This window comes from Henckelia pumila, chromosome 1 (assembly GCF_033568475.1).
Source record: "Henckelia pumila isolate YLH828 chromosome 1, ASM3356847v2, whole genome shotgun sequence".
In the NCBI taxonomy this organism is placed as follows: Eukaryota; Viridiplantae; Streptophyta; class Magnoliopsida; order Lamiales; family Gesneriaceae; genus Henckelia; species Henckelia pumila.
The window spans coordinates 82,429,714-82,444,786 of NC_133120.1; the positions used below are offsets into that span (position 1 = coordinate 82,429,714).

The 15,073-nt window shown below is 30.7% G+C and overlaps 1 protein-coding gene and 1 long non-coding RNA gene across 2 annotated transcripts; both read left to right on the plus strand.

Moving 5' to 3' along the window:
• Window positions 1-203: 203 nt before the first annotated feature.
• LOC140866485 (uncharacterized) lies at window positions 204-704 on the plus strand. The gene is made up of 2 exons (XM_073271486.1): window positions 204-623; window positions 687-704. The coding sequence occupies exons 1-2, from the start codon at window positions 204-206 to the stop codon at window positions 702-704; spliced, it is 438 nt and encodes a 145-aa protein (XP_073127587.1).
• A 5,781-nt stretch (window positions 705-6,485) lies between these two features.
• On the plus strand, window positions 6,486-7,564 carry LOC140887718 (uncharacterized). The gene is made up of 3 exons (XR_012151992.1): window positions 6,486-6,577; window positions 6,754-6,979; window positions 7,348-7,564. It is a non-coding gene; the product is annotated as an uncharacterized lncRNA (long non-coding RNA).
• Window positions 7,565-15,073: the final 7,509 nt, after the last annotated feature.

Sequence of the window (15,073 nt, forward strand, 5' to 3'; positions counted from 1 at the left end):
AATGTATGTTTGTTAGCGTTCTCGAGTTTTGAGAAGTTACATGATGATTCTAAAGTGGTAGAAGATTTTGTCGAGCATAATATTTTTTCAAGGTTTGGGATTCCAAAAACAATCATAAGTTTTTTTCAAACGAACAGTAGAGAGTTTATTGAAAAAATATCATGTGAAACACAAGGTTTCAACTGTATATCATCCTCAATCCAATGGACATGTTGAAGTATCAAATAGAGAGATCAAGTATATTGGAGAAAACAATGAATCCAACTAAAAAAGATTGGAGCTTGCAATTGGATGATGATTTGTGGGCCTATAGAACTGCTTACAAGACAACGATCGAAATGTCACCTTATAGGTTAGTTTTTGGGAATCCTTGTCATCTTCCAATAGAGTTGGAACACAGAGCATATTGGGCTATCAAGACTTTCAATATGAAGATGTATGAAAGTGAAGAGCATAAGAAGTTACAATTGCAAGAACTAAAGGAAATACACAATGATGCCTATGAAAGTTCAAAGATCTACAAAGAAAAGACAAAGACATTTTATGAGAAGATAATTTCTAGGAAAGAATTTGAAGTCGGTCAAAAGTCCTCCTCTACCATTCACGTTTTCGATTATTCTCAGGTAAGTTGCGTTGAAGATGGATTATACCTTTTATTGTTACTAATATTTTTTCTCATGGTGCAGTTGAGATTCAAAGTTTGAAAACTTCACTGAAGCATTTCTATGACGGTTTCCAAGTACATAAAGTGCAAGAAACAAACCTTGAGGATCCACAACAAACTGATTGAATTGAACCATGAAGTCGGGCCAATGACAATAAAAAGAGGCGTTTCTCGAGAGGCAACCCAAGGAGATTAATTTACTTTCATTTAATTTGTTTATTTTATTTCATTATTTGTTTCATTTTTCTTTTCTTTCATTTTACCTTACATTGGGGACAATGAAAAATTTAAGTGCGGGGGATAGAATTAAGAATTTCGTTCTTAGTTTTAGCTCATTTTTTCAGAAAAATAAATATTAGGCTGATAGTTAGTGATGAATATAACTTTTGAGATTCACTATCTCATGATGATACTTAATTGAGGACATGCAAACTTTTGAAAATAGATGATTTGCTAACCTTGGATCATTTTGATCTTCAACGCAAATTATACTTTGATATGGTCATTGAATATTTTAGAGCACGAATGTGTCATAGCTTGTGAAGTGTATATGATATAGTAAATATAATGTGATCCTTGTGGTAGTTTTAAGAGGTTGCTAGTGCTTGCCAGAACTTAACTACATATTCTTTGAGGTGTGAATCTAGAATGCGAGCAAACATGAAAGCGATATAGGTGAATTGTTGACATGTTTGAGTCTTTCAAGCCTACCGTGTAAATAAAATTTATCCATAGTGTCCTTTTGAGCTTAATTGAAAAAAATGGTGTACGCATGACATATTTTAGACCCAATTCGGCATTCTTTGGATAGGCTATAAACCTTCCTAATGAGCCTAAATATGAATCTACACCTTTGAAGGGAGTATGATGTGTTGTGTTCTATGCATTGTGATTATCATGATTTATATACTTTTGAGTTCATTATCAAAGAATTCAATGCATGAAAGAAAGAAAAAAAAAAGAAGAAGAAGATCTACCATGAAAAAAAATATGTCTCCGAAAGGAGCAAGAAAAAAAAGTAGTAGTCAATGTATGAAAAGGAAAAGAAAAATATCGTGCAAAAAGAGAAGCTCGCATTGTGCATATTTGCATACTCTGTTATTTGTTATATCATTACCTTTCTTTTATAAGTCAATACCGAAGCCACTTTTCAAGCTAATGAAGTCCTACTTGATTTGTGTTTGCAAGTGACTAAGATAGTGGAGAAGTGTATGCAAGAGAGTTTATGCTTGTGTTGATGTGCAACTTGAGATGTTGTGGGTTTTCATTGATTGGATCTGTGAAGTGTGCACGACCCTTTTTGATGACCATACACACACAAAGACGGATTTACTGTAGGGCGAAAGAGGGCCACGACCCCCCGAAAATTTTTAAAAACTTTAGTAGTATATATATAGTATAATTTTTTTTGTTTTAGATATATATATTTTTGGCCCCACATAAATCATTATTAATGTATTTGGTCTATTGGTTCGACCTCCCAGGTCTACAGAAGAGATCCGAGTTTGATTCTACGTAACGTACCCCTTTGAATTCTCACTTTATTTAAAACTATTTTATCATTTTTTGTTTTAAAATTAATATTTTATTTAAAACCCTATTATAATTTTTATTTTTTATTTTTTAAAAAATTAAAATATTTTTATTGTAAAAATCTCGTGAATTTTTTTAAAATTTTTTAAAGTTCTTATTTTACTTGTTTTCAATGTAAATTATTTTGCTCTATTTTTAATACGTTTGAAGTGATTTTAAAATTTGAGATTTTGAAGTTTTTGGTAGTCAATAATTTCATTATTTTTTTAAAATCAAGAATAATAAATTTTCGTCTTTTCTTAACATCAAAATTATCTCAGTACGTGATTGATAATTTTTCATTTAGTCACGTAACTTCTATATATTAATTTTTTTTTCTTTTTTGTTTTGTATTATAATTAATTTTATTGACTTCTTGATTGATGATCTTATTTTGTTTGCAAGTTGCAATATTTTTTCTAAATAAAAATGTATTCATCGACTTATACAGAAAACAAACTCATATCCACTTGTGTCTTCAAGACCAGAATCATATAATATATATATATATATATATATATATATATATATTATAAAATTTATGCATTGAAATACTTTATGCATGCTTATTTGAATTAATGTTTTAGCATGTTATTTTTAGGATCGAATTATGTTTTAAATACGTTATTCTTTTGAGCATGTATATTTTATAATTTCGAGTTGCATGTAAGAAAAGGTTCAGACGTTCCTGTATACATTAGTATCATTTTGTTCAACGAGATTTTAAATAAGTTTTGAGTCATGTGATTTTTGACTCGTCGATTAAACTTAATTTTATGTGTGATATTTTATACCTACGAACACAACACATCATTTAGAAAATCAAAAAATTATGGCATTGCAAGAGAGCTAACGTGGTCATGTGGTCTGCCACATCTATTTGGCCCCTTTTTATCTCAGTTTACTGGAAGATGTTTCATGGATCTTTGGAGCTGGGTTTGTTCATTTGGGGAGAAAAATGACTTGTCCATGGTAGCTTTGGTATCATGGAGTCTTTGGATGGATAGGAATCAATTTGTATTTGAGAACAGATTTTTTTTGCCGGAAGAGGTGGTTTCTCGAGCAAGCTGGATGTGGGAACAAAGTGTATCTTATCACAAAGATCACATAATCTATCTATCATCCCAACCGATAGTTTGGCAAAGATCAAATCTGGATTGTGTCAAAATTAATGTCGGAAGATTTTTTCAGGTATTGGGGTGGGTGTTGTTGCTCGGGATAATCAAGGTGTTGTCCAATTTTATGGATGAGATTTTCTCACCTTTTGGAGCGGAGTTGATGGCCGTTCGAGAAGGGGTTCGGTTGGATATTCACCATCATTGGCGGAAGATTATTATCCAGATGGATTGTAGCAATGTCTGAGGCCATTTTAACGGTAATTTATAATTCGGATGAAATTTGGTACAAAACATGAAAAATATGGTACAAATACATGATATTTGAGTATCAAATGTGTTAGATCTAGTATAAATATATGATTTTCGAGTACTAAAAAATATTGATATTAATAGCACATTTATCTTATTTGGATAAAATCGGTACAAAACATTGAAATTATGGTACGCATATGTGATTTTTGAGTATCCAATGTGTTAAATCTGGTATAAATATATGATTTTTGAGTACTCAAACACATGTTGCAAGTTCACATTAATAAAGATTGTTTAGATTTTATACTCAAAATTGTATTTTTTGTACTCGATCTTGAATAATTAGTGCTCAAATATCTTGTATTTGTACCATATTTTTAATGTTTTGTACTTAATTTTATCCGAGAAAAATAATGTGGGCTCAGGGAGTGCAAACAAATTTTTTCTGACAAGGGACTGATTCTTAATTTGCTTTTGGATTTAGGGACTGAACACCAATTCACCCCGATTTTAAATCCTTCTCCTATTGCACCCAGAAGCAGCGATTTTCTCTTTTATTCGGAATTATTGTTCGCTTGCGGATAATGCTTCATGTATTCTACAAAACTGTCGTCGTCAGGCAAATAATGTGGCTCATCTCCTAGCTTCTCGGGTCATCTTCAAGCATAAACATTATTTTGGTGTAAGTTTTGCACTAAAATAATGCAACTTCTGCATCAAATACAACATTCATCTCCAACTCATTTACATCAAATCTTACACCAAAAAAAATATTCTCGAAATATTTCTTTTATTTTACATATATTATTTTTTATTGTTATTCAATATATTTTTACAAATTATGAAATTAAGATTTATATTAATAAAATATTTTATCGTTAATAAATATAAATAATAAAACTTAAGTTTATGATTTTATAATTTAATTATTTGCATTTGTATTTCAAAATAAAATAATTATTTAAATGTTAAAAATTAAATTAAAAATAAAATATTTATTGATTATATTAAAGGATTATAAATTAAATATTTTTTTCTAATATTTAGTTATTAAAATAATACAAAAAAATATTTAATTAATATTTAAATTTATAAAAAACAAATAAAAGATATTAAATTTTTTTTAAAAAAAATAAAATTATTGCACCAAATTTGGCGCAGGTTAAAAAACCTGCGCCAAATTTGGTGCAAACAATGGAGGGTGCCATTTTGGCGCAGGATTTGGCGCCCCCATTGGAGCACCTTTGCTACGCTAAAATGGCACAGCGTTGGAGCTGCCCTCATGGACTATCTTGTTTAATTTTAGTTGATTTTGTTGAGTCATATTCGAGTTTATTAGCTCACTCTGTAAAGCATGACTTGTTGGGTTGATTTATATAATGTTTTATCCTCAATAAATAAATAAATAAATTCCTAAAGATAATTGTGATCTTGAAAATTTTGGTTAGATAATATTCTCATTATAGTTAAATAATTTATATATATTTAGTCAAAAATAAATTCAATTATATAACTAAATCTTTGACTATCTCTCAATTAATTGGAAAGATTTCGATCATAATGAAGACTAATTGGGATTTATTCTTTTGCTAACATATATATTTTGTGTACTATTTCAGGCAATATTAATACAATGCAGTAGAGGTTCTCATTCCGATAAAAATAAATATTTGTTGCAATATTTTTCACTAGCAAATTGATTTTAGTAATTATGGACTAATTAATTCGTGTTTCTAAATTTTTAATATAATCGATAGTCTTGTAATAGTTTTCAAATGTCAATATGTGTGCAGGAGATTCTGTAATGGCAATTTGCTCAAAAATCTCCAAATGCAAACATGTTTTGCTTTGAGTTCCTTAGTCATAAAATGTGGTACAAAACAATACAAGATGTGGTACGAAACCATACAAGATGTGGTACAAATTAACAAAAATTGTGGTACAAAAAAATGGCTAGGGAATGCAGAGCAAAACATGTTTGCATTGGGGATTTTTGAGCAATTTGCACTTCTGTTCTGTAATCAAACTTAAATAAGGAAAATTCTTTTTGATATATAATAATCATCTAGTAATAAATTTTAAAACTAAAATAGTTTTTATAATATTATAAATAGGGCTGACAAAAAAATACCGAAATGCCGTCATACCGACTTTACCGTATCGAAAAAAACCCGAATATATCGAAAATTTCGGTATACCGTATCGAAATTTTCGGTATCGGTATAAGATTTTCGAATTTTCGATATTTCGGTATACCGAAAAAAATCGATATACAAGGTATCGATATTATACCGATATTTTTTTAAAAAAAAAATAGTATAAAAAAATCGGTATACACGGTATCATACCGATACCGTACAGAATTTCAGTATTGGGTACGGTATCAGTATGGATTTATGTCATACCGAAATTTCGATATAAATTTCTGGTACGGTATCGAAAATTTCGATATCGAAATTTCCGGTACGGTATGCGGTATTTGGTACGGTATGCGGTATACCGTACCGAACCACCCCTAATTATAAACGTAAATTTTCGGTACGATATGCGGTATTTGGTATGATATGCGATATACCGTACCGAACCACCCCTAATTATAAACGTATTCATATATGGTTAAAGTAAATTAATGCCATATTCATTGAAATATAACCGCATACCGTACCGAACCACCCCTAATTATAAACGTAAATTTTCGGTACGATATGCGGTATTTGGTACGATATGCGATATACCGTACCGAACCACCCCTAATTATAAACGTATTCATATATGGTTAAAGTAAATTAATGCCATATTCATTGAAATATAATATCGTTTATTTTTCGAAAATTTCACAGCTGCTATATAACTAGTTCGCAATACCAACAAAGTCGGATAAAAAAAAATGGCAAAGCAAAATATCAATTTGTTTCTTGTTTCAATCTTTTTCGTGATAGTCGCACGGAGATGCAATGCCCAGTTAGCACGAGTAAGTTGTTATAGTTCAATGATGATTTGTTGAATTATACATCATCCAAAAATTCATAGAAATGTATAAAAATCTTTTTGCAGCTTGCTAGTCATATATTCATTAATATGTATCCGTTGGATGATAATATATCCTATACTAACATTAAAAATAATTATTTTCAATTTTTATTTCAGCCAACAGTATGGTGCGTGGCGAACCTCGCTGCCTCAGAACAAGATTACCGATGGTTTTTGAAATTTGCATGTTCTTCGTTAGTGAATTGTGACCCGATTAAACCAGGAGGTGTGTGCCATGAGCCCGCTCATACGTACCATTGGACATCTTACGTTCTCAATATCTACTATCGTTCGACAGGCGTTTGTTGGAAGGGAATCGGTGTTCCAATGTTTCAAAATCCATGTAACATAAAATTTTCTTTCTCGATTTTGTTATCTTATTTAATATAATATATCATGGATTTTTAAATAATGTTAAGCTAATATTGCATAATGTTATTTAAAAATATAGACAAATTTGATTATTTTATTGTTAAATTTAATTAATTAGTTTGATCGGAATTGGTATATGCTAATTTGTTTTTATTTTAGAATATATATAGTATTTGTACAAACTTTTGTGCAATTGAAATGGAAAGTTCTTGAGTTCTAATAATTTTGTTGTTCGAATTATTTATGGGATTTAGTATGTATCAAATTATAGTGTAAATCAGAATATACAATTGTTTTAGTAATATTGTGTAATTCTATTTTTATCTTGGTGTTTTGCAGCTCATGATGATTGTGTCTTCGAATAAAAGTGGGGTGCAAAATAATTGTTGCGTACAACATGAGTTGCGGCTAGCTACTAAATAGGTGATTGATGATTGTATTTCTGATTTTGGATGTTGTCAATTATATTTATTTTCAATCAATGGTATGGGGTATGCTTCGAATATATTATGTATTTTTTTAAAAATAAACTGAAAGATAAAATTTCAAAAACTATGTAAGTGTAACCTTTAAAATAGTACATGGTATGATAAAAATGCTCTGAGCAATCATTTAAATATTATACGTTATGTGTATTCACAACAAAATAATATCTGAGTTATTTTACAAAACTTTATATTTAAATGGAAGTGTAAGAGAAATAATGAATCATACTTTTTTATGTTTGAAGTGACAGTTTCAATAAAATTAATATTTTCCCATGAAATAGTTATCTAATGCTAATTAATAGATGGGATAATATTCAATTCAGTCTCCTCATTTTATGCTATGTTCTTGATTTAGTCCCTGATTTTCCATTTATCCTAAATTAATCTTTCGTTTTTCGCTTAGTTTCTGGAGTTAGTCATAAAATATGGATGAATGAATAAAAACCTGACTAACTTTGAAAGAAATTTAATAAGAGAGAATAGAATATCAAATCAAATAATTTAAAGTAGCGAAATTCATATAATCTAATATAACAAAAAGAAACAAACATTAGGATTCGATGAAAAAAAATAGTAAAACCAATTTCAGAGAAGGGTTGTTGATTTGCCCAACGCTGGTTGGAAAAAAAAAAGAAATAAAAATAAGGGCTTCCAAATGAAAATCGAATTTAGGGAAAGAAAGGAAGAGAGGCTTTGGATAAACATTTGAGCACATGACCATCATATGGGAGATTCAGTCCATTTTTACTCTCATAATAATTAACGGAAGTATCAAATTCGGAAAACAAGCGAAAAACTGAGGACCAATTCGAGACAATTGAAAATTGAGGGACTAAACTGAATTTAGTTTAGCTAGATTTTAAAAATTAAAATAAAATTTTTTGGAGCTTCTTTACACACTTGGGCCTGAGGTAAAGGCCTCTTGGGCCTCCTCTCAGGTCTGGCCATGATCATCCAACTAAAGTTAATGTGTATAATAATAATTAGTAATCTACGCACGCGAAAATTTGCGTGTATAAATAATTTATATTATGTTTAAAAATAATGAATATTTATTATTTTTTAATTGAAAAATAAAATTAAAAGATGATAGTTATAAGTAGTAAAAAATATTTTTGTTCATCCATTAATTTGACCAAGATGGTTATTATAAGGAGTTTATGCATTATTATAATAATAATAATAATAATGAACAAAAACGTATGTTACGATAATCTTTAATGGTATTGTCAAGTATTTGGGCTAATTGCATTCATATCCCTTGTAAAAAGTCTAAAAGGCATAAAACACCCTGTGCAAAATTAATAGCATATTAGACTCTATGTTTTAAAAAAATTAACATAAAAACTCCTATGAGAGGGTATAAATGTGCCTGAGTTTGTATAACATAGGGGTGAAATGTGCTACATTTTAAAAATCTGGGGGATGCATTAGCCTATTAATATTTCATAGGGGGTTTTATGTCTTTTAGACTTTTCACAGGGGATATGGATGCAATTAGCCCCAAATATTTTCATAAAATATATGTTGAAAGATTGTGTACGTACTATATAATTCATATTTTATGTTGTTTTGCTTGGAAAAAAGATGTCTTCTCATCAGTATTAAGCCAATCATAAATTGTTATGAACGTGTGTGTATTATTCAGTATTTGAAACAATTTCAAAATTAGACTAAAAGGTATTGAACTAAAAAGTAACATATTTGAAAATACGATGCATAAATACACCATGTCTTTACTGCATTTGCCTCTCTTTTAAACCAAATTTCATATCAATGTAGGGCCTTTTAGGCACAAAATTCGTCAATTTGGACTGGGCTTAAAGGGTAGGCAACATTTGGTCCCCGGTTTACACCTGGACTGATTTATTGGGCTCAGTGCCCTTTACGAAATGTAACATTCATGGAGTTTCTAGAAACTTAATCCATTTTAGTATTTAATATAATATAGTATAAATGCATTTATTGGGCAAAAAAAAAAAAAAAAAAAAGACCGGCTGTTTAACACTTACACAATTGAAGTATGGACATTTTGATTTTGAAGCTCAAGCTTTGAAATTTCTTGCATACCCACTTGATTAATGGTCATGCCCTGACATTGAAAATGACCATTTTGACAAATTAACTATTTGAATAGTCTATGCTCAAAGGATAAACGTTTATCAGTTATCACAAACAATCAGAAGAATACAAACTACAATCATTTAGAGCACGTTGATAAATAAAAAAAATGCATCCCAAGTTTTTCCATTTTGATTCACTTTTTATTTTTCATTGCATCATGTCTGAAAAAATTACATTGACAACCAAAGAGAGAAAGGGAATAACCTTCCCTTTACACATAAAACCCGCTGTCCTTGTTAGTTAGCATGAGTTGCTTGGTTCGATGTTCGACAAATAAAAGTATGAGAAATATCTTTAACGGTTTGACCCAAGTACGAAACATTAAAAAGTTAGGAGTATTTACTTTCAATAAGTTTGTTAATCTAGATTTTTTTTTTTTTTCATGAATCATTTTTTTTACTCATCTTTCATTTAGTCTTAATGTAATTGACACTCACCCTTGTTATAATTTATACACTTGATAAGGGATATAAATATCAAATATATATTACATTTACAATGAGTTTTCATGTTAGTGTTCCCAAAATAAGGTGGAGTGGATCGAGTTTTCATGCCAATGCGGGAAGGGTAAAATAAAATAATATATATTATTAGTGCATTGATGCATGAATTACGTGTTTGTATAATATTTTTGTAATTAATTTGATTTATATTCAAATAAGAGTAATAATATCATAGATGTAAAAATTATCGAGAAATTAAACTACAATTTGAAATATCGAAATAAAAACAAAAGAAAAAAAAACAAAAGTGAAATATCTATATCACATAAGACAATTTGGGTAGAAAAAGATGATGTCTACATGACAAATTCTTTATATATAGGAGAAGATAACGACATGAAGATCACATATTCCCTGTAACTAATTATTAATAGATGCTATAAAAGCATGGAGATAAAAATTAGATTAATAATAATTTGGTGCGATCACACAACGATGTAATGAAAAGATTACTATATAAACGGAATCCCATATTTTTAATTATATTTAATAATTGTTTGACCCATAAATTAATTTGTGTCATTAATTTATCATAATTAAGAATTTTAATGATAGAACTACAACAAAAACGGGATACGACAACGGATATTGTCGTAGGGGTCAAAAAACCGTTGTACTTTAAGGTGTTGTCGAAAATACACCCAACGACAAATCCGTTGTCGTTGCTTTCAAAAGACAACGGATTTTATCCGTTGTCGTTTTTTTCAAAAGACAACGGATTTTATATGTTGTTTTTCCTTGAAACGACAACGGTTTTTATCTGTTGTCGTATATAGAACTTTTAACAACACCGAAAATTACAACAGTTTTGAAATTACAAAGACAACGGATACTAAAAAAAACAAAAAAAAAATTTTAATATACAAATTTTTAATAATATAAATGAAACAAAAATTTAAAATTTAAAATAAATTTTAATATACAATTTTTCAATATTACAAATCAACATTCTAATTCTAAATTCTAAATCAATCTACACTAGAAAATATATCCATCGAGTTATGAATTAATCTATATAAATTAACTCGAAACTTTTCTATACATCGATTTATGAACTAATCTATATAAATTAATTTGGAACATTCCTTCTAGATTAACATCCACCATTATCCCTTGCATCCCGACTATTTGCACAAGTTGACGAATTCAGGTAGTAGAAAAAATGTCAAAATTCTGGAATTCGAATCCATAAAACGAAAATGCTGGGAAGACTTGATGGTAAAGTTCCAATACGAATCCATAAAACAAAAATTCCTCCTGTCGATGTTAGGAAAATGAGTAGTGGCAATATAAAGAATCAGCGTAAATAAAACTACAAATATTCATATCATTTGACTGGCGGCGCTCCTTGTCCTCCTCGTCATCTACATATTGCTCTGCCAATTCGTACCTGCAAATGCGCAAAGTTTATCAACATAAAAACAAATGCTTCCCCCTCAATTCAACAAAATTTCTTTTCCTTCACTTTATTTCACTCAATCAACCAATTGCAGTAGATGTTCAAAGTCAATCCATTTAAAAGATACACACACATAGAGGCCACCAGATCAAATACTAATCTGAAAACAGTTGTCTGCCCCCGAAACAAGATGTTCTATCTCAATTTATGGATCTCCTGGCTAAATAAGTAAAGATAAAGAGGATCGAACCATCCTTCTTACTTTCTCAAAGACATTTATCCATCATATATTTCACTATAGTTCTATGATTCAGATTCCAGAGAATCCTTTCCTATTCGATCCAACCACCTTCAACGAAAAATTTTCGAATTCCAAGCATAATTTATCATGACCTTCCCCTGTCCTAAATCAACCAACAAAACTAGTTCCTACTTCCTACTGCCCAAAACGGCAGGACACTCGAATCACATATACACCAAATTGATCCAATCCAAAAATATATGCAGAAACAAATAGTCAGAACAACACAGATGATTTCTTTTCAAAAAAAAAAACACATAAAGAGACATGGTGGCTTACGCGTGAGCAAAAGCCTGAAGAAAATAGACATCTTGAGAGATGCAATGAATAAAAGACTTGGGGTCCAAAGTTCCGGCAGCCAAGCAAACTGAAAAAGGGCTGTAAAGAGCTAAAGCCCTCTCGTTCTTGAACTTTTTCCACAGCTTCTTTGCTATCCCCCCTTCATCTGACACCTGCAATTCGAAACATGTCTTTACCTCCTCAAGATCAAAGCAGCTACAAGATCGATCAAATTAACTTTCTTGATCTTAATGCTTTTGCATGGTACAGAAATGAGGAGTAGTGCTTGCATGGTACAGAAATGAGGAAATTAATGAAAAATGAATACTCTTTGGAATGTCTTTCAGTGCAGTTCCACGACCCTGAAACCAAAAATAAACATGCCACAAGTTAATTCATCTACAATATTCCAAGCAACTTAATTTCAACCTTGCAGACATTGTAGCTGTAGTGGCATAGAGATTGAAAAGAGTGAAGTTAAGGCATAAAGTATATTAAATTGCTAATAGACCAATTAAAAAAAGCTCATGACTAACCTGTATTTGTCTATTATATGGTTTTCGAAACCAAATGTGTTTTTCAACATGGATTTTGCTTCATGGGAAACAGGCAGTACAAGCCTGCATATAATCTTTTTTGTCTGCTTATATAAGTGGTTAACCTGTATTTGTCTGCATATGCTCGTAATTTAGCTGCCTAGACGCTTCATACAAGGCAATGCCAACACTCACTGACAAATTTAGACATCTAACATACGTTTCGACCATCGAATTTCGAATGGTTCCTCCATCGAGTGGTTTGCTTTTACAATCCAGCAGCGCTTCCAGAGGAAAACCGCTTGTTTCCGAGCCGAATACAACCCAATCGCCCTTTCTGTAGGAAAATTCCTGCATACAGGAGGATTTATAGTCAAGAAAATCGTTAAAGACTGCCAATTATTAGCTTAAAGAAGATTTTCTTATTTTTTTTAAAAAAAGATATTAGATTTTCTTGAATAAATACCTGATCACAGCCCGTTTATTATAAAGAATTATATACAAGCAGTAAAAAAGGCATACATACAGTGGTTAACACATTTAACTCTCATATTTCTCGGCTCATCGTGAAAGTTTCTATGAATCAATTCTTGTAGGAGAAATGTAATTTTCTGATAATTTTTTTGTCATGTGATGGCGAAACCTAATGATAAAAATAAACTCCCTACTTTTTAATCATCTTGATATTTTACTAGATAAAATAGAAATCAACGTTGTTAGCATTACACATATATGCTTTCCTTGAGGCTATGTGGTCTAGAAATCGAAGGTGTGTGCTGTACTAGTCGTTTCTAAAAATTATCAAGGGTGTGGGAAGGTAAGACATATACTTCTTTGTGCAGAGTTGGCAACAGCTAAACGAGGTACCGAACACCACATAATACCTAGTAAGTAGGTCTTTAAGGTTTAAATCTTTTCTCAAGCAGAACAATTCCAGAAGCCAAGTTACTTTATATTAGACTTACTGAGTGAATATTTGTCCCTCTCTTGGTGAATGCTAGCAACCTCTTTTCTCCGTCCTGCACAATCAAGAACAGAGTTGTCCTCATATAATAGAAATAACAAATTAACTCGAATCATATTTAGAATGAAAATAAGAAACCTCTTGTTTGAAGTATTCCTGAAACTCTGACCATGATGGGTCTGGTTTCACAACATCTAATTTAACTTCACTGCTTCTGAAGAGAACATTCTTGGAAGCTTTTTAGAGCGATAATAACCAAGCATCTTAACAATCAGATTAGTTAAAAATCAGATCATAGGGGTAACAAAATATTTCGGTACAGTTAATATCAGTAAATTGAGTAATACCAGCTTCCAAGGTGCATGATAGCTTTTGTCATTCAGGCAAAAATCATGAATGGTAAGAGAAAGCCTGGATGTTTATTGCTCCAGATTCCATGAACATATATACTGCAACAAAATGATGATCTCCACAAGGTCATAAACAATATCTTGAGGAATCCTTTTGTGTAAAAAATATTATTATAGTATAAGAAAGCAGAAAATCTAGATGAATGTGTTTACCAAACTTAATCTTTGATGTAGACTATGCAACATAATAAATACTCACTTGACCAAAAAAATAAAAAGAATCTGCTCCAAAATCCCAATTTTAAGTGATTGAAAATCTTATCAACTTGATTAGTTGTACCTTCTTATGCTTAATATGAGTGAAGGTACCTTTGTGCCCCTCCAATATCTTGCACATGAAGGAAGCCATGAGCTGCTAAGTGAACATGAAACAGCAGCAATCATATTAAATGCTGAAACGAATGACAATGAAGAAAACAAAAGCAAACCTTGCTTTGAAAAATAAGAAGACTCGTAACATACATAAACATGAATATCAATCACAACAGAAGTAACACTAAACTATGTGAGACTTCATAAATCTAGTCATAGAGCAAACCTACTGATGCCATTGCTATCATAAAATTTTCAAATACAAGTCGGAGAATCCACCATGGGTACTTGTATCCGATGCAGTCAAAACCTTGCAGAACGAGTGCACTGCAGATTTAGGAGGCTCCTCCGGGGAGTTATCAAAGCTTCTTGGCCCAGTCTGCTGAATATGCAACCATAAAACTTATGTAAATTTCATAATTTTAACCTTAAAGCATTTTGCTGAATATCACATAAAAAATAAAAGAAAACACAAAAAAAAGATAGGTTCTTACATCTGTTTCTGGCAGCAATGTAATCTGTGCATAAACTTCATCAGTGTCCTTTTCAGCCGGTAAAGTATAAAATTTCACAAAATTAACAAACCATCATACCATTAGCATTAACAAGTAAAGTCTTGCTCAAAAATTATGATTTATGGCTTAAATCAAAGCTGAAGATGTAAGGAAAAAATTTTATATTAGAAACTCAATTGTCTCTTGTCGTCTGAGTAGCACAAAAATCCAAATCAAAGGGAAGTACTTATTAAG

Coding starts and splice junctions, on each gene's coding strand:
- LOC140866485 (XM_073271486.1), top strand. CDS start 204: ATGGACATGTTGAAGTATCAAATAGAGAGATCAAGTATATTGGAGAAA.